Source organism: Centroberyx affinis, unplaced genomic scaffold, assembly GCF_046629955.1.
Source record: "Centroberyx affinis isolate AG114_WGS23_722 - 3 ecotype Tasmania unplaced genomic scaffold, CSIRO-AGI_Caff_v1 ptg000813l_1, whole genome shotgun sequence".
Classification (NCBI taxonomy): Eukaryota; Metazoa; Chordata; class Actinopteri; order Beryciformes; family Berycidae; genus Centroberyx; species Centroberyx affinis.
Window position 1 is genome coordinate 248,440 of NW_027279415.1, and position 21,665 is coordinate 270,104.

The following is a 21,665-nucleotide window of genomic DNA, read 5'->3' on the forward strand; positions in this document are numbered from 1 at the left end:
TATATAAATAGAAATGCTATTACATCACAGCTCAGCAGTATGAAAAGTAGCTGATTTTGGTAGGAAAAAAACATTGGTCTTTTCATTGATTCACTCATCATATTAATTATTCTTAAATGTTTAGATGTTGTTAATTATGTAACTGGAACCTAATGTTAGATTGCTGCGGGAATTGGTGACCTCTTCCATTCAGCATCAAAACATCAAATCCTTTTAATAGGTTACATGTTTTAACAATAACAGCAGCAACAACAATATACTACCACTACTACTACTACTAATAATAATGCTAATAATAACAGGAGCAGACATTACTACCATCAACAAGTGAGATATCAGAAATGTTATCTTTTTTAGGAACAGAAAAAAGCAGCATACTATGTTTTAGTGTCATCTTTTAAATCACCTATTAAAATGTTATAATTATATATTATATTTTATATTTTATAAAATTTCATTTTGTAGACAGGCTTTCATTTAATTTGTTCAAGCTTTTTTTTTGTTTTTATTGTAGTTGTGTTTACCTGTTTTATTTTTCTGTTTACTTCATGTCTGGCAGTTTTTATTGTTTGTCTTCCTGGTTTTAAATCAGTAGTGTTATATTATTTACATTTATAAAATAAACATCCATAAGACATAATAATTTTCCCCGTTAATTTCAAAAGTGTATTTTTAAAATATGTAAGCCATAGAGATATCAAAGCAGCTTCTTGGTTCTTTCAGGCTGCTGTGCAAACGATCTCACATGGATAAACAAAGCACACCAGTTTGTGATATCTTGCCACCACCTGCTACCAAGGATGACACTGATTCAAAGCGTCTCCTGTCTTCTCTCTTTTGAAGTCTAACCGCTTGTGATCCCTCTGACTTGACACATTTTCTCACTTGGGAATTTAACCACTTATTTTTCTATTCATTTAAAGTACCACCCATTAGCTATATTATTACCATTTGCCATTGAAATAGGTTGGTATGGTCATACTGCACCAATCTACCTTGGCCTTCTCTAACCTTCCCGGCTGTGTGTCATGTGACACTCTTAAGCCAAGAGTTCAGAGAGACCATCTCTCTGGGGTCATGGTGCATGATTGTGCCAAAACCAAATAAAATGTATGAAGGTGTACATGTGTAACCATCTGTATGTGTTTGTATGCAATTCAAAGTGCCCTGTCATCCTAATAGTATCTGTGTATGTGCTTGTGTGTGTGTATGTATGTGTATGCGTGTCAGTCCAAAGAAAGACCTTACCTTTCTTTGCCGGTGGTTTTGCTTCTGGTGGTCTCTCTACAGACTTCTTTGGGACATCAAAGGCATGCTTCATCTGGGATACTTTCACACTCGGGCTCTGCTCTGCCACCTGAACTTGAGCCTTGGGCCCTTCGGGTTTGCACCAGCCCTGATGTCGGGCCCCCTGGTGCATTTGGTTTGTTTCCTTGATGATTTCAGCCACAGGCTTGTAGCAACCCACCTCACTCTCATTGTCTGCATCTTCATCACTACTGTCAGTTGCTTCTTTACGCTCACCATAGTTAGAGTGGTCCTCATTGTCCCTTGTCCCTGAGAAGGCAGGTTTCGCTCTTTCATTTTCTGCTGTGACCTCAGGGACGTGAAGCGTTTCTGAAGAGGCAAATGGATTTTTGGGCTTTCTTGCTACTGGAGGAGGTGCGCCTTTATTTCTGGTCGGTCTCTCCATGTAAACTCCTTCCTGCAACATGTCCAGGTTTTTTGTCTCTTCATCAGGAGAAAGCTTTGCCATACGTTCCCAATAATCAAAGTTGATCATATTTCTGTACTGATTGTCTCTGTGTGATCCCCTTCGTCCCAATGCAACACCTTCCCCAGGGCCAAGATCAGCTGACAGGCGTCGCGTGTTGGATGGTATGGTGTAACCACCCATGTCGTCCCACAGGACGCACATGTCCTGATTAGGTGAAATATTGCTTGAAACACCTTTGTTAAAATGAAACGTGTGTCTCCTTTTGACCCTCTCTTCACGAGGCAGATGATCTTTGCCTCTTCTCTGTACATCAGAAGACTGTAATTGTGCAGTTTTAAGCTTGATTAATGGGTTTTTAGGCTTTTTTGGGACAGGTGGAGGTGGGCCCTTAATTTTGGCCTTTTCTCTTGGTACAGAGTCATCTAGAGAAGCACATGAGGTGGCCTTGCCCTCTGGCATTACCTGTGTATTGGCCATACTAGTATTGAGTTGTGTTGTCATTAGTGTGTCTCTCTCAGGCGGGGCGATATTAGCAGAGAAGCAAACAAGTTCACCCTCCCTCTTTAAACTGGTGATCTGTTTCTTTCCATCACAGTCTTCTTCAGGACAATGAATCGAATTGCATTGTTCAAGTGAAAATGAGGGATTATTTTGCTGTTGTGATATTTTAGAGCTAGGGGGCGGGGCCTTTGGAGGGTGGGACTCGACAGCAGTGTGGAGCGCTTGGCCCTCCTCTTTCTTGGTACGCAAACTAAGTCTACCTGTAACTCCTCCTCTAGCCCTCTTAGAGACAGCGCCAGCAAACCTGCTCCGATGGGACTGACCAGTTCCCTCTTGTTGTGTGGTGTCTGCAGTAAATTGTGATTGGTGGTTTTCCTTTTGATTTAGATTTTCAGATTCACTCAAAGCAGGACTTGTCTTTTCCAAGCAAGCCTTCATGTTGGATGTGATCTCTCTCTTCTCATCAGGCTCCTCTTGCATAGTTGACTGGACAACATCGTCAAGAGTGTTTGGCACATCATCTGTACACTTACTAATTCTTTTAACTGACGCGGCTTTGTTTTGCCTCGACTGGTGTTCCTCTTTGATGCGAGGAGAAAAGTTCCCTTTGTTGTGGGTGTTTGTGTTTTGCTCTCGCTCCTCAGTTCTTCCTCTCCCAGTTGTCAGAGTGTGGGCAGCTCCAGTATGACTGACTCCTTTTAGCTGACACCTGCCGCCTGTCACTTCAGCCAAATGTTGACCCGTTACCCTCTCAGAACAGCCTGTAGCATGTGCTTCTAGACTGTTGGCTGTGACTGAACGCGTGTCCGCTTTTATTCTGCTTTTTCTCCCATCATCCTTTTCTCGTAGGGCGTTGCAGCTCTGGAGTTGATCTGTACTTAATGCTGAAGGGTGTGGAAGCCCATCCTCACCAAAGGAGGCGGAAATGTCTTCCTTAACTCTTTTTTTTACAGATGTTTGAGGATTCTCTGTTTTTTTCCTGTTGCCAAAAGCAGTCTTATCGTTCCCATCAGATGATAACCAAGTCTCATCCTCCTTGAGCACCACAAAGTCCTCCTCACTAGTGGGATCAGATGCGGTTGTTAGACCCCTGATTTGTATCCTATCAGTCAGAGTGTCAGGACCGAACTTGCTATGGTCCATCTGTGATTTCTTCCTGTTGTCCTGCTCCTCCATGGCAGCACCAGTAGTCCCAGTATTGGCCATAGCCAATTTCTCAGTGGCTCTCTTTTTCTTTATGATGGACTCGGAGGGTTGTGTGGCCTCCCTAGGGCTCAGGAAAGTTTTTGACTCCTGTGCAGTTTGGGTGACAGTCCTGCTCTCTCTGTCTCCACCCACCATCCCTCCCCTGGTGTTCGAAGGGAGCTCCCCCTGACTGGGAGGAGGGCTGATTGGCTCCCCAGTTTGGGGGTCTGTGCGGTCAGAAGTGGCAGCGAGCTCTTCTGCCTGCTCAGTGATCAGGCTGCCGACACTGATCCCACCGATACTCTGAGCCGTCACATAACTGCTGTTGCTGCTGGCCTGGTCTCTGGTCTCCGTCGTGGCGTCTTGTTCCCCCCTCCCTGTCTGTTGTGTCTTTCCCATTCGCTCAGCCCAATCTGAAACACTGAGGGACTCCCCCTCTATTTCTGGCACCTTGTCCAGCTTCTGGCCCATTCTTGTTTTCTCTTACTATTAGGAAAAGAGAAAGACAAATGTCACAACACAGCAATGACTTTATATAACAGCTCACAGTGGTATAATGTGAATGGCTTGCATCCCCATCCCAAATTTGACGTGAGACCATGTGACAGGCTGCGCTGTCTATCTTTAACTATCTTTAATCTTTTCCTATTTCTGTATATTCTTCTATAGCACTCTCACTTGCTCTCCCAAGACCTCTCTATCTATCTCTTCATATTCTGTCAGAAAGGAATGTGGCAGTGGCTAAAATTAAAGTTGGTCTAACTGCAGCCAGTGAGTCAGAGGGCCAAAAGGGAAACAGGACAAGTGAGATAATACATCAGTCGCCAGGTGCCAAGGTCAAATAAAATGCCCAGAGAAACTGTGATCTAATGAAAGCTGCCAACTTCATGAATCATTCTTTAGATGCATTCTAATAATGCATCTAAATAATTACATCAAAGCCTTGCTCTTTTATTGTTTGTAAGTTTAATAACTCATTCTATTCTTGCAATCATGGCCCATCAGAGCCAGTCAGTGTGAGACATCATGCACTCTCAATTATTGGTTGGAAAACAAGGAGTGTCTGTCCTGTGTCCTCCCCTTCAAACTGACTGAATGTTTATGATTGTTTTGGTAACGGGGACTAAAGAAAGGTCGGCTGGAATACTGGATTCGAGTCACAAGGGCTTTGACTTTTGAACTGAATTGTTTGTCCGGAGCTCGATGAGGACAGAGTTTAACCAGCAACATGATGGATAGCCGAAGAGAGATTGTTAAAGAGGAAAAAAGCTCAACAGGCTTTAAACTGGCATGTAGACTGAGTATTTTTAGCTTGCAAACAAACAAGTACATTTACAAACAAGAAATTATAAAGGTAAGATTACACCAGCTATTGTCATTGCAAAAACATACACAATCTAAAATGAAGAAATGGCTGATAAAGAGCTAAGTCATATAAACGTTTTTCTTTATAGATGCTCTTTGATTTTGTGGGTTGAAAGGTGAGTGAGGAAAGAAAGGTGACCGAACCTCTTGACCCTGCATGTCTAATCATGCGCTCTACTGCTTATGCTATTTCAAGCCTAAGAGGTGTCGAGTGACACTTGATTTTTTTTCAAGCTTATCTATTTAACCAACATACTCGTCCATGGCAAGTCACACGTGAAACAATTTCCCTTTCGGCTTGGTTACGATTTTGTCATTAGACTGTAGTTCTTGTTCTCTATGCCATAAATCCACATGCATGAATAGGATAATTGTTAGGTTTGTCATGGCACATACTGTGAAAATTACACCATAGTGAACTGGGAATAAAACTTTTCTGAAGTGTTATTTATGCTCTTCCTCCACCTGGTTACTCCATTCTTTTTATGACACTCTTTTTAAACATATCAATGGCCACTTGACAAATATGAAAAAGAAATATTTTTTTAAGCAGCTAACATATTGTTTTCGGACAACTCTGGCTCTGGTGTGGTATTGCCATACAGCAATCTGATGACTTCATAGCAGTATCAAACCAAAGTCCCTTGCAGCTTTAGTGTATCTAAGGGTTATTTTAGGATGGATGTGTGTAGGGTTTTATAATGGCAGCTAGCAGCAGTGGGAGGCATCTGTGACAACGGCTTGTGATATCCCCTCCCTCTCTCTCTCTCTCTCTTTCCATTTACCATTCTCCCCTCTCTCCGTCTCTCTCATGCTTCCAATATCATGCTCACATTTATAAGAGGCTTGTGACTTAGAGTACACCAACTATTAGCCAGGTCCCAAGATAGGCATTTTCTTTTCCCAACAAAAACTCTGCCAGGCTTTTAGAACATAAAGTGTATGAAGTAATATATCTCAAATTCAAATAGCCAATACAAAAGGCTGATATTCAGAAGCAGAATCTAGTTTGATAGTAAAATTGTCATAGTATTATATAAGCCAGGCCTTAGGGTTATAAAAAAAAAGATAAATGCTGTTGCCTCAAGATTGCAAGCTGGAAGTATGTGATGTAAATGGCTAGAATGAAATGGCTGAGCGTAGTTTACCACAAGCCTATATACCTTATACAATGACGACATTGCACTTTTGTGACTTACAGTACATGAGGAAGAGCGAGACTTAATTTCTCCCTGACCTTTACCATTTAGTTCTTCTCCTAGCCTATCAATACTGTAAGATGTGCCATGGCATACCATCAATAAGTTACATTTCTGTAGATATTTATCCCTAAACCATCTCAACAAATTGTTGCCATATAAGAAGTTATCCGAAAGTTTATACTGAGATAAATTCAGCAATGATCTGAAAGCCAGAGGGGCAGCAGAGTTGAGAAGGTACTCACTGAAGCGGATGAAAATGATGGTCTGTCTGTCAGTCTGCCTGCCTGCCTGTCCTCCTGCAGGACCACAGTCTTTCGGTGAGAAGTTCTGCTTCTCCTGTCACCACTCTGCTGCCATGTTTATCCCTGCCCCATGATGTCAGGGTGACTTCATTTGACTAATTCAATAACAGTTATCTCAGCCTTGTGCATTTAACCAAAAGACCATGTCACGTGACAGACAGTGGTGCTTAATGTGAGCAATGTCTCTGGAGCCAAAATGTGCATGGCATCAAAGGTGGTTTGAAAACAAAAGGTGTAATTTTCATACATAGTTCTACCCTCACAATATCCATTTGAAACCAAGTCTGTGGTAGAAACACACATCAACCAGTACTCCAACTGGGAGTCATATCAGTTACCAATAGCAATAACTATCCAATAAAGCAATATTCCATTTATTAGTGTAAATGGCCATTTAAAGTGCCAATTAAGATTTGTTTAGTATAGTTTGAAGGGTAGGGCTTACAAATAGAAAGTAATCTTGTCACAATTTTCCACAATTCACATTTTTTTCCCCAAAATGTATGAATACCAGTGTAAACAACCCATGTACATACAGTATGGAAAATACATTTAAAACTCTAAAAGGCTTAACTATCATTTAACTTTCACTTGAATAGTAAATCATCTTGAAAGGGAAAACATCTTGAAGCCAATAAAACAAACATACCTGTAAAGCTAGAAATGGGACATGACCTTAGTTGACCTTAAGTGATTTTTACAAATATTCCACACTCATATAATTTAATATGGGAGATATATGATCCCTGGAAGTAGCTCAAAGAGATGTCATTTGTCACATTTACAGAAAACCGGCTGAGGTACTATGATAACAATTGATGCTGAACTGCCCATACATAATGCACACATAATATAATCCATTGAATTGAATAACCAGATTATGCAGAGGAAATGGTTTATTTCCATGACAAACATTGGACTGGACATCATTTTAACAAAATGTAAAAAAAGTGCATTACACATTAACATTGCCAATGTACAGTACAGTGCACAAAAGTTAACAAAACAATGTAACAAAATCTTACTGCCAGTAAGATTTTTCATGTTCTACATTTTCCACTCATTCACTCAACACATCTCAAGCTCTAATGTTGAGGAGACGTGACAGTTTGTGCTCTAGCAAAGCACCGTCAGTATCCCCATCGACCTTTGTCTTAATGTCCCATCTCACAACGTCTTCCACTTCTGGCTCTTAGTAGGATTGTCAGTTTGATGCCTGCTGCCTGGGAATAATGCAATAAAACAATTGATTCATTGTCTGCTATTCTAAATTGAGCCTAAAGACATTTGCCTAAATTAGAAGTGCCCCAAAGTCATTTTTTTGCAGATGGTACAAACACGAGAACTTAATTATGAGTACTCATCGATACACAGTAGCATTATGAGTGCTTTTCTTAATATTGACCATATTTGCAAGCTAATTTACTCTATGGCAAATTGTGGAGAAAAATATATACAGACTGTTAAATTTTAAGGACTTAAAGTCATCCTATCTAATTTTTAAATGTAAATAATAGATTTCATTCCAGCATTACCAATACCAAGTAAAGTTCTTCAGCCTGCTATTGAACCAATACAGTGTACCACTAGTTTCAACAATATCAAACAAATACGATATTGATATAGGCTATTAATAAATGGAAGTCCATCAAATACGTGTTTATGGGTGAGAACTGCTGTGTATAAGCTCATTTGTACACAGAGTGTGTTTGCATACATTACATCATGTGGCAAGATATACATTGCAAGGAGCATGATTATTATCCTTGGGGCTGAGGGCAAGTAATGTCCAAAAAGCCAGACTGTCAACACATTCACAGAGACTCTGCAAAGCCTGCGATGCATTATGATAGAGCTAAGGCCAAGGTTAAGGCACTTAAATACAAAAACAAATTCAAAACATGATGCAAACAACCAAACATAGTGCAGTGGTTTTGGGATACATATGGAGAAGCATTAGTCCTTAGTAGGCAGGTGAAGACACAGCACTTGTGATAATATCTGAATTCTGCATCGTATGAACTTCAAGCAGCCTGTTCAGGCCCAACTGTCATGAGCATGAACATACTGAAGAGAACAATTGGCTTAGTCAGAATCATATTAATATCACAGCCATAAACAAGGTAGGCCAGCATGTCGCTTTGTAGGATTTTCAAACTTTCATAATCCCGACATTCCTCTACCTGATAGTAAGTGCTAATTTCAGTTTCAAAGGGTGTTATAGTGGTTGCTGTCAACAACTTGCTTCATGTGCCATAAGTTACATCATGCTCATATAACCACATGATGGAGAGGTTAAACTTGAGGCAAATCCAAATTATCTAAATCTAACTACTGGAGTAAACCTATCTGCTCCCCGGGATCCAGTTAAGGGAGGAGGGGGAACAGTGGATACATCGTCTTTTATCTCAGTTTCTACAGGTTGGCTATCCTATCCAAAAAAAATCTACAGTAAAAATATACATAAACCCCATGGCCAAAGAAGATTAAATAATTTGCATTCATTCTTTGCACAGTTTTCACATCTTTCCAAAGCACTCATATCTTATCAACACAGTAATAACACTTGCATGTGCCTGTCCTGCACACACACAGGCATCATTCAGTATCATTCTAGCACACCCAGCGTGCCATATTATACATGAACAACACAATACCAACCAAACAAAAAAACTTGCAAAGCAGAATAATACCCTGTGGCACAGCAACTTCAGATTGGCGGCACAATTTTCCCTAAACTGCATACAGTATGCCTCAAGTTGTCTTTGAACATGTACAAAATGAAAAATCCAAATAACAAATACAGAAACAGCTTCAGGAAACATTGATTGGTTATAGTGGTAGAATAGTTGAGATGGCAAAACCGGTTACAGCTGGGCTTTTTACACTTATGGTCAGAATTACTAGCACCACTGGCAGTTTTGTTAATAGGTTACCATTTATGTGAAATTATAAAAAGACAGAGCTTTACACTATTATTAAGATTCTCAGTAGTGCCAAACAAAAACTTGAGAACATGATTTAAACTGAAAAAGGGAAATGTGAATGACAACAATATTGGCATTGTAGACTTCAGTAACTACTAAAACCTCTTAATAATGGCAATAACAAAAATGTATAAACTAAAAGTGTTACTGTTACAGTACACAGTCGTGTATTGTATTATTGACTATTTTTCAGTTTTCCCAGTTTAAATGGGAGAATTTATTTGGTTCTGTAAAGTTGAGAATCAGAATAATGAAACTATGGGGATTAGATTTCTTTTTTTTGTTTTAATTCACAGAAATTGTAAATTATCAACAAAACTGCAAGGGGTGCCTGTCGACTAACTGTCTCGACTTCTTTGGATGCTTATTAGACGAAAGAGACAATATTCCTATAGGGATTCGCTTTAAACTGCCAAAAAAATGCAATTACGTTTTTGTAGCAGACTACGATTGTAGATAATAGCTCATTCCTGATGCATCTATTTTTGTCTTGTGCATGTTTGGCTGTTTGTTGTGCAATGCTAATGCTAAGAAGCTAACGACAGTAACCCTCTGTATAGTGCAGAGGGATACTGCTGGAAAACATTAGACATATATTAGTTTTGAAGAAATATAGGCATAAACGAAATCTGAAATATGCCTGTGGGGAATAAATGACAACTAACAAGTTGTCATTTACAAGTACCAGAAAAATGACAACAGTTTTAGCATCAGAAAATGAGGTGTGTATGGCTGGAGTTGTGCTCACATGCTGCATGCATGCATGATTAGTGTGCCTTTTCAAATGTTTTGTAGGGAAAGGTAGCTTAAGGTTTTTCAGCATGTATGAAAAAGTAGCACAGGCAGTCTACCTAGGTGAGTACCATGAGAGCCTCTTAGATATACAGCACTACCCAGATTAAGACTAGGTAAGGAAAGTAGGTGTAATGGAGCAAAGGGAACTATGTGCTACAGGTGTGCTAAGCTTCAGCAACCCATCTGATTGCCCTCTGGAAACATGAGGGTGATGAACTGGACTTGGCAGCATGATATGGCTTTGATTACAGTTGGTAACAAGAAACTCAGGACTACCGGTGATTTTGTTATCAGAAAGGATCTGACCAAGAGTGGAAAATAAACTGTGATTTAAGCTTGCTGACTCTTTCTTGACACCTGAATGTTGTACTTCTTTGAAAAAATTAAAGGTATTTTAGAAAGAAATTCTTTCCTAAAAACCATAGCATGCATAAGAAGTAGGGTTAGGTTCAATTCAATCAAATGTTCATTGATTTGATCATTATTATACCATACATGGCGAGTTATTGAAAAACAGTTTGAATATGGCAAATCTTCACGGCAAAAGTGGTTCAGTATTTGAATTTGAAGAATTTCCTGAACTGACTGAATTCAATGTGAATTGAAGCCAACCCTAATGAGAGGTTTTCTGTTCTGGGCATAATGAGGACACGTTGTGTAACACTGGACAGTCATGAGTGGACTAAAGTGAGTGCTTTGAAGACATGATTATATTAACTTCATACTTGAATGGGGGAGGTCAGGGTGAACCAGTCACTGAGGAGAGAGGCAAGTCAACAAAACAGTCTTTGACCAAAACAGTCTGAGATGCTTGTGTCCCGAGGTACAATGCTTTACTAAGAGGCATAAGAAGGCTCACATAGGAAGTCTTTTTTTTAAATTATTAATATCATGTTTTTATATGAAAAGCCTTCCTGTGATGCAAAAGCAGCTGCAGCAGGGAAAGTGTAAGTGAAGATAAGTGAGGATTCAATTATCAGTGGTAATATGAGGAGATATTGAATGCAATCAAACAGATGCTCAACTGCAAACATTCATTGAGCTCCTTAACGAATACTGTTGATGAGTTGGACTGAAAAACATACAGTACACTGACAAAAGTAAGTAACTTCAGGTATTTTTTTTTCTTTGTCAAAATCAAAGTGCTAGCTATAGATCTTTTAGGAGTCAGAGGGGAATTACCAAGATGGTAGATTTTCACAACAACCTGGTTTTACAAACCAGCACAGTCTTCTCTATTACATACTGTCACCTCTATACACCAAACCTGTCTGTTGAGGGTAAAATGGCAGCATACACTCAGCTCCAGGGTGCTGCAGGGAGGTCCGAGGAGCCTCCGGGTGCTCAAGAGACCAGCCGGGCCTCAGCCAGGTCTGAGGGACAAGTGGAGGACACAGAAATGTCCTCAGTGGAAAATGTGAGGTTTCCCCAACTTGGCCAGGAAGCATTTAAGCCTGGAACGTATGGTGAGAACAGCCAGCCTCATCTGTGTCTCAATCTCCTCGGTGTGCTAGCAGACAATGACTGGACACCCTCTGCAAGTGTAGAGAGGGCTTTCTCTGCTGGTGAGAGTAGAGCTGTGAGGCCGGGACATGGGGGTACAGGTCAGAGCAGAGCTTGTTTCTGGTCAGAGCAGAGTACGACACCACAGTGGCAATCATCTGGAGGCAGTGGCAAGCCTCCTCCTCCTCCATCCCTACCCCCATCCCATCCATGCTAGGGCCTCTCTGTTAAGGCAGGGGCCCTACTGGGAGCTGGCCTTCCATGGCCAAGCCGGACAGCTTCTCTAGCTGCTCTGCCCTCTGTCGCACCAGTTCCAGACCAAACTCTAGCCCCAGTGCAGGCATCTGCAGCTGGGCCAGGGCCTGCTGCTGGAGCTCCACCTCACCACCAGACGACTCCATCTCTGGACCAGGTTGTAGCTTCATACCTTCAGCAGAGGCCAGTGCAGGTCTTTCTCCCTCCAGGCCGAGTTTCAGTAGCGCAAGCTCTGTGATGGCTGCTGTGTTGACCCCTCTGCCCTCCCTTGGCAGCTGCTCTTCCACCTCATCCGCCTGCGGCTCGTCCATATCCTCCGTCTCCAGTGAGCTGCGGTCACGAGGAAGCTCCTCACAGCTCATGGGTGACACCAGTTTCTGGCGGTAGGCCTCCAGGCGGGCTAGTGGGACAGGGAGAATTCCTGGGGCACAAGTGGCACAGCGACAGAGATGACTGCAGGGCTGGACCGAGCTGGGTGGGACAACAGCAGGGGCTGGCACAGATGACAGAATTGGGGTGGATGCAAAGTGGGTCCCAGGCGGATCTATGGATATGGAGGGGACTGTGCAGTGGCGGGTGGGGTTAAGGCGGTGGGCACGGCCTCCTGCTGGGCGGTCACAGCGCCGCCCTTGTGGTAGACGCAGGCAGTCTTTACAGGACTGATAGGAGGGCTTCACTTTGAAAGGGTTTCCTGTGCTAGCACTGTCCTAAACCGAGTAAAATTGAGAGAATACATGGTCAATCACAATGTAACTGGAGCCAACAGTGGCATGCAGAATGTTGACAGCGCTAAGTTAATCACATTACAGGATTATGTTTCTGACATGAAAACAGTTCTAAAATAGGCAGAGAAACACAAACATGACTTTACTACTGCTGTTGCCAATATGCTACTACTAGTAGTTAAAAGCTATATTTTCTTGACTCACGTCGAAGGCTGCAGGGCAGCTGCGCTTGGCAGCCAGGCGGTTGCTGTTGTTGGTGTTCAGGTTGGCTAAGCCTAACCGGCTTTCCTCCGTCCTCTCTGCATCCTCTCCCACCTTCTTCCCGTCTGAATTTCCAGGTGTTTGGGCCAGGGCAGCCATCTCAGCTTCCTCTTTCTTGGCCTCCTCCTCATCCTCTTCTTCCAAAGTACTGAACTCAAGCCTCAGTCTCATGTCCTCCAGGGGGTCGAGACGCCCACAGGTCTGGGCGGCCGTGCCCTCTCCTGGCAGGACCAAGTGTGCCATGGGAAAACCCTCATCCTCCAGTAGGGCGTCTCTCTCCACATCCTCAATCTCAATGAACACCCTTTCCATGCCCAGGAGTGGGGGACCCCGCACTGGGGTGGAGGGCTCACTGTCCAGTGCAGAGTCTGACAAACGTCTGAAGTAGTAATTGTAGTTGAGGGGGTCGAGGGGTTCCACCTCTAGACCCATACCCCTGCAGGGAGAAGCCCCACAGCCGCCCCAGGCTTCTTCCTCCTCTTGGGAGGAAGCTCTGAGCACTGGTGTCTCCTCTCCAGGGACGTCCAGACCAGTACAGTGCCCAGAGGCTTGCAAATCCTCCGAGCCCTCCTCATCCGTTTCAGGCCTCCACAGCTTGTTGTGACGCTGCTTACTGTGAAGACAAGAGGAGTACAAGAATATTTCAAGAGTTTTCCCATTGTAGACTATGAGAGAAATTTCCCTTTAGGGAAACAGTTATCTGATAAAGCTGATCTAATCTACCACATAGAAAACCTTTGAAAACCACAGACAAAACTTTAAAAAGCAGCATTAAGTTGCCTTTAATATAAACCTTTTGCTGGCCTAATACTGTTCTTACCCCAATAGCATGCGTCCACTGTCATGCTAATAGCTTCACAGAGAGCACACCTATGTGTAATTAATTGACAGTCCTCTTTGACTTGGCCGTGAGGTGCTTGAGGAAACATGTTATAAGATGTAAACCTCATGACTGCTAAACTTGCTTACCTGGCGTCCAGTATGCCCTCATACTCTGCCAGCTGCCTCATGAAACCAGCATTCGGCTGAGCTATGCTCCGTTTCTGCTTGACAAAGTTGTAGGCTTTCTCCAGAGTCCAGCCGTACTCCTTCATTGCATAGGCAATAACCGTAGAGGCAGACCGGCTTACCCCCATCTTACAGTGGACCAGGCATTTGGAATGGCTCTTCCTAATGGACAATAAAGAAAATAATTCATATCTCATTTGCTGCATTTGTTTGATGATAGTTAAGACAGGGTGCGACGATTTCACATCACTGCTACTGAGCATTGGACATTTTTTAGTTTTAGCCAATTTTAGTAATTTTGTTAAATAGATTAGCAGATAAATCCATTTTATTAGCAATTATGGACTCTACCAGCATCCTTCAGACAGTGATAACATTGTCCGTTAAAACAGCAAAACATAAACATTAGCTTAGTAGCGTAGCCAGAGCTTTCTCCACGCTTTGTCTAGTGGTGCATTAGCTCAGAAAGGGCTAATTGTGTTACTGTGATCATAGTTCTTACAATTCAAGCCAAAGGCCACCCAGCACCAGTCTGGCCTCCTCCACTCTCCTGTCTGATCTCCTCAACTCATCCGGGCAAGATGGTGAGAGATTCATCTAACTTTGTTCTGTTGCCAAGTTGGCCTAAGTTTTCCTAAGGATTCTCATCTCCATCCAAGTGTACTTTCTCAACAATTTGAAACACTATACTGTACACTCTGCTACATTTGAATACAAGATTTACTATCATTTTACCAAGAGATGACAATATGGCTATGGTATGGAGTTGTACAGTAAGAAACAATTATCCTTTAGTATTGGTATCAAATTCAAGGTACCAGCACTTATTTGAATTAATTTATAAATCCCATCCCCTTTGATAGTCATAATTTAAATTTCTGTTGTAGTCAAGATACTGTTCTCTCACATTCAAAAAACATTTTAGTACAGTTGCTAGGTCTGTGCATTTCAATTATATGACACATTTCGGTCAAATTCTATTTATTTAAATGCATTTCAAATTTCCACCAAACTGAAATAATTTCACATGCAATAAGTAATATTTTTTACAAGTCATATGTTTAGTCCCACAGAAAAAAATGACCACAATATTGAGGAGGGTTGATAGGGAAACATTTCATTCTCTAGCCAAAAAAAGAAAATGACAATGCAGGGTTTTGCATTGTGATATATTACCTCTTCACTAAAGGTTTCTGTGCTCTAATCAGCTAGCTTACTCATCTCTATTGTGACTGTTAATTGCAGGTCACCATAAGCTGTGCCAGAGACCTGTCCATGTTTTTGCATTTCCATTCCTAAAAGTGATAGATTATTTAATTATCTGGTTACATAGATCCAATAACAGTTAGACACTTTTTGTTGATTTTATCTGTTTCAGTCCAGTTGATATTAAACCAAACAAATTTGTGTTGGTTCTATTTTTCATATGCTTTCTTGAAACTATTTATTTGGATAAAAATCAGCTTAATCTTTTTTCCCCCAATACCTAAGAAAGTCAGGGTTAATTTTTTGAGCGTACCTCACTCAGTCACCATACATAAAAAAAGCAGCACTGAGCTACAGCAACCTACAATGAAAATTTTGTCAATAATTATTATGAATAAAAAGTTTCTGTTGTTTTTGCCTTTACAAAATGTAATATGAAGGTAACATATATACGTCAATATCCATTTTTCATCCTCCCACCCCACTGTTTGTTTTTTTTTTATTAACGTTTAAGGTCTCACTTGGCTTTGACAATAAAGTTGTATGTGTCGTTCCAGTGGGCCAGCAGGTCAGTGGCCTCCTCATCGTACACTCGGACGTTGTGATAAGAGAACGTCCCCGGGAAGAAGTTGTCAATCTCCCTGGTAACATTCAGGATGTAACTCACCCTGCAACCAAAACAAACACACACTGGTCTTTCAACTCTGCAATTCCCAAAACTCCCACATGCGTTTTTTTTTTGTTGTTTTTTTATTTTTATCAGAGCTACGTCATGAATTGAGCTTGGGTTTCTGTTTCTTGTGATCTTTCAAAAAAGACTCATAATGATAAACAGCTTGTTTCTTTACAGCCTTCACAATACTGTTTATTATGCACAATTTTGTATTATGAATAATGAATTAAACTAATGAATTAGTAATAATTAGAAGTAATTCATAGACAACCAAAATAGGAAAAGTGCAACAGATTTAACTTTGTGTCGTATCTCATGGTATCAGTGCATCATACTGTAAACTATCTATCCAGGTACAGCTGGAATTAATCTAACAGGAGAGATAAAATAACTAATACAGACAGATGTACATCATGGCAGATTTTACTAAAAAGTACAAATGAAGCATTCATTCAATACTGTACCAGGAAAAATGTTTATTACAAAATCAGGAAAATACTGTGTGACAGTATCTTTGTTTACATGGAGCCTTTTATTCCACTAATAATCAGAATAGTAACCTCAATCAGAATAAACTGGGCTCTGAATGAAATTTCATTCAGAATGGTTTGAGAAGGCTGGTATAACCCTTTCATAATACGCGCGATGGATAAAATGTCATCACGTAAACGCTCAATCTGATCACTTTCTTTGGTTGGAATATCTGCGCACACTCGCCCATTTGAAGTAAGTGACGTCAGTGACGTTTACTAGAGAATTTAAATCATTGCGGGTGTAAAACTAAACTGGGTCACGATACTACTCATATTACACACACTACATCCAACATGTAACTCTATGGCACGTGTAGTATGTTTAGTACGGTAGAATCCCATTCCGAACACGGCCCCGGTTTGTTGCTGACACTTTTTTGTTTTTGTTGTTAGAAACATTTTGAGAAGTGGCAGCTGTAGTAGGCCAAAGCTCATTCCACGCTCATCTTGTCCCGGTTGATAACTGTTGCAGTAGTAAGTTCTGATAAAACTAAAAAAAAGCCCATTTTAGAGTGCTTGATTCTGTATTTAGCGCATGTCAGGAACTTTTATTCTGATTACATACTGTGGAGCATGTAACCGCACACCATATGCAATCATTTTATTTAGCGCTCACGTAAACACTCGCGGGGTGGGGGGGGGGATCTTCAATCTGAATGATAAAATATGGCTCATGTAACAGCAGCTGCTGTTGAGCCATCAACTCACCCGCAGTCCCGCAGCTCTTCAAGGTTGGAGGCGTTCCACTCAGATCCCTGCGGGCACGAGACGACAGAGCGCAACTTCATCAGAATAACAGCTAAGGTTAACTAGGTCTAAGGTTAACTAACCAGAGATAAATACAGAGTACGGTGTGACAATATTTGGGTATCAGCATGGAGGAAATGTGGTGAAAGTAATGGGAAAGCATTGTATAAAACCAGACAAACATGATAAAAGAGCAAGGTTCTCACCAAGTACAAGTGGTCAAAGATGAGCGTGGCCTTGTCCATCTGACCCAGGATCAGCAGCATCTCATTGTCTATGAACTCCTTGTATTCTTTGAGGTTACAGCTCATATGTTGCTCCAGCTCGGTACGGATCTTGGGAGGAGGACAACACATAAAAACAGTTTACCTTCCTTGAACAGCATAGTGAAAAATAGAGAAGCACAGAAAGCCGTCGGATCTCTCATACAGAACAGACTCTACAGTTGTTCAGCAGTTCTCAAAACATGATTTCAAAGGCCCAAAATAGATTAACCTGGAGATCAGGGTCTAACCATATACCATAATAGGATCATAACTGTTTAATAAAGCTAATAATTTTTTGTTTTGAACTTCATTTCTTCATATTTTAACAAAATGCAAAGGTACATCTGAATTAACTCCAAGGCATACCAGTGTGCCACGGCAGACTAACTCCCGCTTCACAAACATTGTTTAGAAAACGTTCACATGATGCATTTTGCTGGAATGCAAAAAAACTGAGCCAGATCATGCAGTTGCAGAACAAAGCTACTGAGCTAAGCAAAATGACCTTGTGTTTAACCCGTAACATACAATTGTATGTTACGGGTTAAACACAAGGTCATTTTCAAACCCTTAACATGATCTCCAGCCAATCAAACACAGCCCAAACAACTAATAAATATATTTTTTTTAACTCTATTTTGACTTAAGACATTACCATTTTTTGCCATGCTATACATTCATTTTCAATATTGCTTGGTTGGTCCTTGTGCCTTTCCTGTGCCCCCCATGCAAAAGTAAAATGGTGCACGAGAAGAGGCAGGAACATTGTATGACGGAAGGCAAACTCTGAGCACCAGAACGCAAGTGTATCAGGAAAAAAAACATTGTGTAAACATGCCCTAATGCTGATTTGGATGATTCAAAATGTAACTTGTTTTCTTAACCTTTTTCTTCACCTCACTCCCAGACTTTTGTTAGTGAGATCACAGAAAATATACAAAAGATTTCAAACCAACTGAACACACCCTTGAGGTGCCTGGGCACATACCTCTTTAGACGTGACGTTCTCCAGGTCTTGGAACATCATGATGCTGCGTAGTTTGGCTTTGATGAGACACTCTGTTCTCTCCCGCTCAGTTGGCCTGTGCACAACCAATCAATACATCAATGCTGCCATCTGAATGAAAATTAGCATGACAGTGTAACTTTGTGCATGTTTCAAGAGCTGAAAAGAAGGGACACTTGCTGAAAAGAAAGGACACCAATTGCTGCACTTTCTTTTCTTTTCTAAGTCCCATTAACGGAGCATTCACACCAAGCATGTTGGAGCGGTTTATTTAAACTCTTAAGTGTTTACTCATTTAGTCTGGTTTGTTTGGCCAGGTGAGAACAACGGCATCCAATGTCGGGTGGCACCAAATAACCGCCCGAGGCTCTAAATGCGGGTGTTGCTCCACTTCCAAGCAAACTGCAGTACAGTTTGTTAGACGTGACAACATAATCCAAATGAACTACAGGAAACGACCCCAAAATGCGAGGGATTTTTGGGTATAAGGAGACGGATGTTGACATCTGATAGCCAGCAGTTACTCATGCCTGGAAGACCTAGCATAACTGAATGATGTGAGGCCAAACCGCAGTCTGGACTGATGCTTATATTCAGCTTTTTCGTCATGTGTTCTTAACTGGCATGGACACCACAGAAGCTAAATCACTGCAAAGACTGCAGACAAGTCCAACATGCTTTGCTAAAGTTACAGGGACTGGAATCAGATTTGTTTTCACTCCCCCCGCCGCAAAAATCTCAAACCTCATGGGGACGACGGGTTAACAAAACTCTGTCCAGTAAAAAAGCTACTTGTGAATGAATATGACTTGTTTACATGCCCTGTTTCGCTTGTACAAAGTAAAACCCCCCTCTGTGTTTCAGGCCACAGAAAATGAAATGTAGGTGTGATCGTACCCTAAGACAGCAGTTATATATCCTATAAACACAGCTTTGGTAACAGAGGTGGGCAGTCATTCACTGTTCTCAGCTCTTGGTGTAATACTCTCACATAACTAAGTTTACCAATTCCTGATACACTTTGATTTCTGAACTGCTGAGTGGGCCATTTTACACCAGAAAGTTCAGCCTTCCCATTGGCCTATTGCTGCTGAGACCAATAGCGAGGGTAGAAATTAGTGGGTGCAACACTGTGAACACTGTGAGTCTAGATCTGAAGATTGGCATGTTCTCAAGGAATCTGACTTCTCATGCTTCTTTCCTCTAACATCCAAGCCCGGTTTCTACACATTTTTTCTTTTTAAATCACAGCCTGGTTTTTACACACAATACACATGCATCACATTTCGATTTGCTCCTGACTAATAATATTATTATGTTAGAAGAAGCAGCCTGTAAGGTCTTACTGGTCCACAAACATCGTGGGCGAGTCGGGCCGGGTCGTCTCCAGGTCGGTCATAGCATTCCACTCGTTGATGCAGCTTTGCTCCGAGGTGATGCAGCTCTCATAGAAGCCCATCCATGTGAGAGCGATACCCCCCGGGAAGTAGTTGTACCTGCGTGACACCTCGCACGCCTTATGGAGGATCTGCAGGGCGGACCTGCAGGACACACAGCAAAGGCTCGGCCATCACACGTCACCATCGGCAACTTGGATGTGTTAACGACAGGCAGGGAGCAAACGAGGAGCCTGCGGTGCTCTCAACATAAAATGAGGAAAGTTCAGTGGCAATTCTGATGATTCACCAGTAGATGGTGTGTGGGCATAACAAGATTGTCAGCATTTTTTAACAAAGCAGTGGCCCAAATTATCATCCTAGACCAGAGGTGTCAAACCAAATTAAGGCCAAATTGAAAAATTAGAATCAAATGCTGGATATTTGCTTATATATTATTATTCAACTGAACCAAGACAACTAATGTTTTTAAATGTTCTTTGAGTGGGTGGGTGGGTGGGTGGGTGGGGCTGAATTGTCTTACTGAGTGAAAGTGAGCCTTGTACTCCCACCAACTGAGATTCACTTATGGACCAGATGCCTTGAGTGTGATATGTGTCCTAAAGGCTGACTGTATTAGTCTACCTAAAGATATTTAATCCAGACAACAGGTGGATTTGAGGTAGACAATGAATTTCAGTCATTCTTAGATGTCTACAAATACTACAGACAATGATGATCCCAAGCACACACCACGAATACAGCATCAATCTAGAAATTCACTCACCACATGGCCTGCACAGATACAGGCTTGAAGACATGTGACCGCCCTGCTGTGTTTACACTGAACCCTCTGGTCAGAAAGAGAAGGAGACGGGAGATTAGGGTGAGTCCATATGGAGAGATAGAGCGGTCTGGGAACGTAAACACAGGCTGAGTTGGTTCATGGGACTATTCAGGACACCAACCAGTGGAACATTCCTCTAGTGTACAGAGAGAGACCGTTTTAACAGGTCAGCAAGAACTGGTCCAGCACAGAGAGAGAGAGAGAGAGCAAAATCCATGTAATTTACTCCTCTGCCACTGGCAGTCAGTAAAACTCAAAAGGCAGAAAACAATCAAAATGCATGGCTGACTTGTACAAGGATGTGTTGTTGAGAATAAAGTTAAATGTGACAATATTACCTGAAATTCATAAGTCTGTGTTTCAAATATAGATGATTCCATAAAACAAATGTGTTATGATAGCTGTAAAGTAATATTCTATGACAAGTTTATTGTATTTCAGCAATCTTTTAAGAGTAGGTGTTACTTCAAATAGTGGATAGTGCCAAGATAGTGATGGAAACCTTTCAATTAAAACATAAATAATTGAATCCATTAGAGATTTTTGCATTGTCCATTCAGCCAACTGATTCAGATATTAATTAGTGCCTCCATTATCAAAGAACAGACTGAAGACAGAAGAGTGGAACTTACCCATCTCCATCTAAATGTATGTTCGTATCACTCCACAGTGGCAGCACCATCCCGATAGAGCAACTTTTACTGAGGGTAGCAAAGATAAATTAATTACATTTTGACAAAAACAAATCTCACAATCAGATTAGAAATGATATGATTGCAGAGGAGAGTTATAGTAGTAGTAATAGTACCTATCCTTATCTGTGAAGTCCATTCCCAGAAGGATATTTTCTTCTGTGTCTTGGCGGCCGTTGGTGTAAACTACAACCATGTAGCGCACCCGGTCCGACCATCCGCTCTCTAATCGTACAGCCTGTGGGAGAGATAGAGGGTTTTGCAAGAGAGTGTTTTGCATTTGGGAGACTCAGATGAAGATTTCCATTATCTATCGGCGTTGCTGGATCACAGTTATATGCAGTTATTGTATATGAAGTGTATGTAACTGTATGAACACCCATTAACTGTGGCAGCACTGTGGACTTAGCCTACTCCCGCTACTACTTGCAGATGGATGGACCACAGCAAAGGAGTGTGTGCGTGTGTGTGTGTGTGTGTGTGTGTGTGAGAGTGTGTGTGTGTGTCTGTGTG

The 21,665-nt window shown here is 41.5% G+C and overlaps 1 protein-coding gene across 1 annotated transcript; it reads right to left on the reverse strand.

The window, feature by feature from the left end:
• Nucleotides 1-11,398: 11,398 nt before the first annotated feature.
• On the reverse strand, nucleotides 11,399-21,390 carry ssh1b (slingshot protein phosphatase 1b; the record flags this gene model as incomplete). The annotated part of the gene is given in 14 exon segments (XM_071520602.1): nucleotides 11,399-11,482; nucleotides 11,484-11,681; nucleotides 11,683-12,245; nucleotides 12,321-12,519; nucleotides 12,742-13,411; nucleotides 13,768-13,968; nucleotides 15,534-15,680; nucleotides 16,927-16,973; nucleotides 17,172-17,300; nucleotides 18,220-18,313; nucleotides 19,584-19,778; nucleotides 20,401-20,466; nucleotides 21,093-21,161; nucleotides 21,269-21,390. Coding segments are annotated over 14 exon segments (2,784 nt in total), but the record flags the coding sequence as incomplete, so codon positions are not given.
• Between the last annotated feature and the right edge of the window lie 275 nt (nucleotides 21,391-21,665).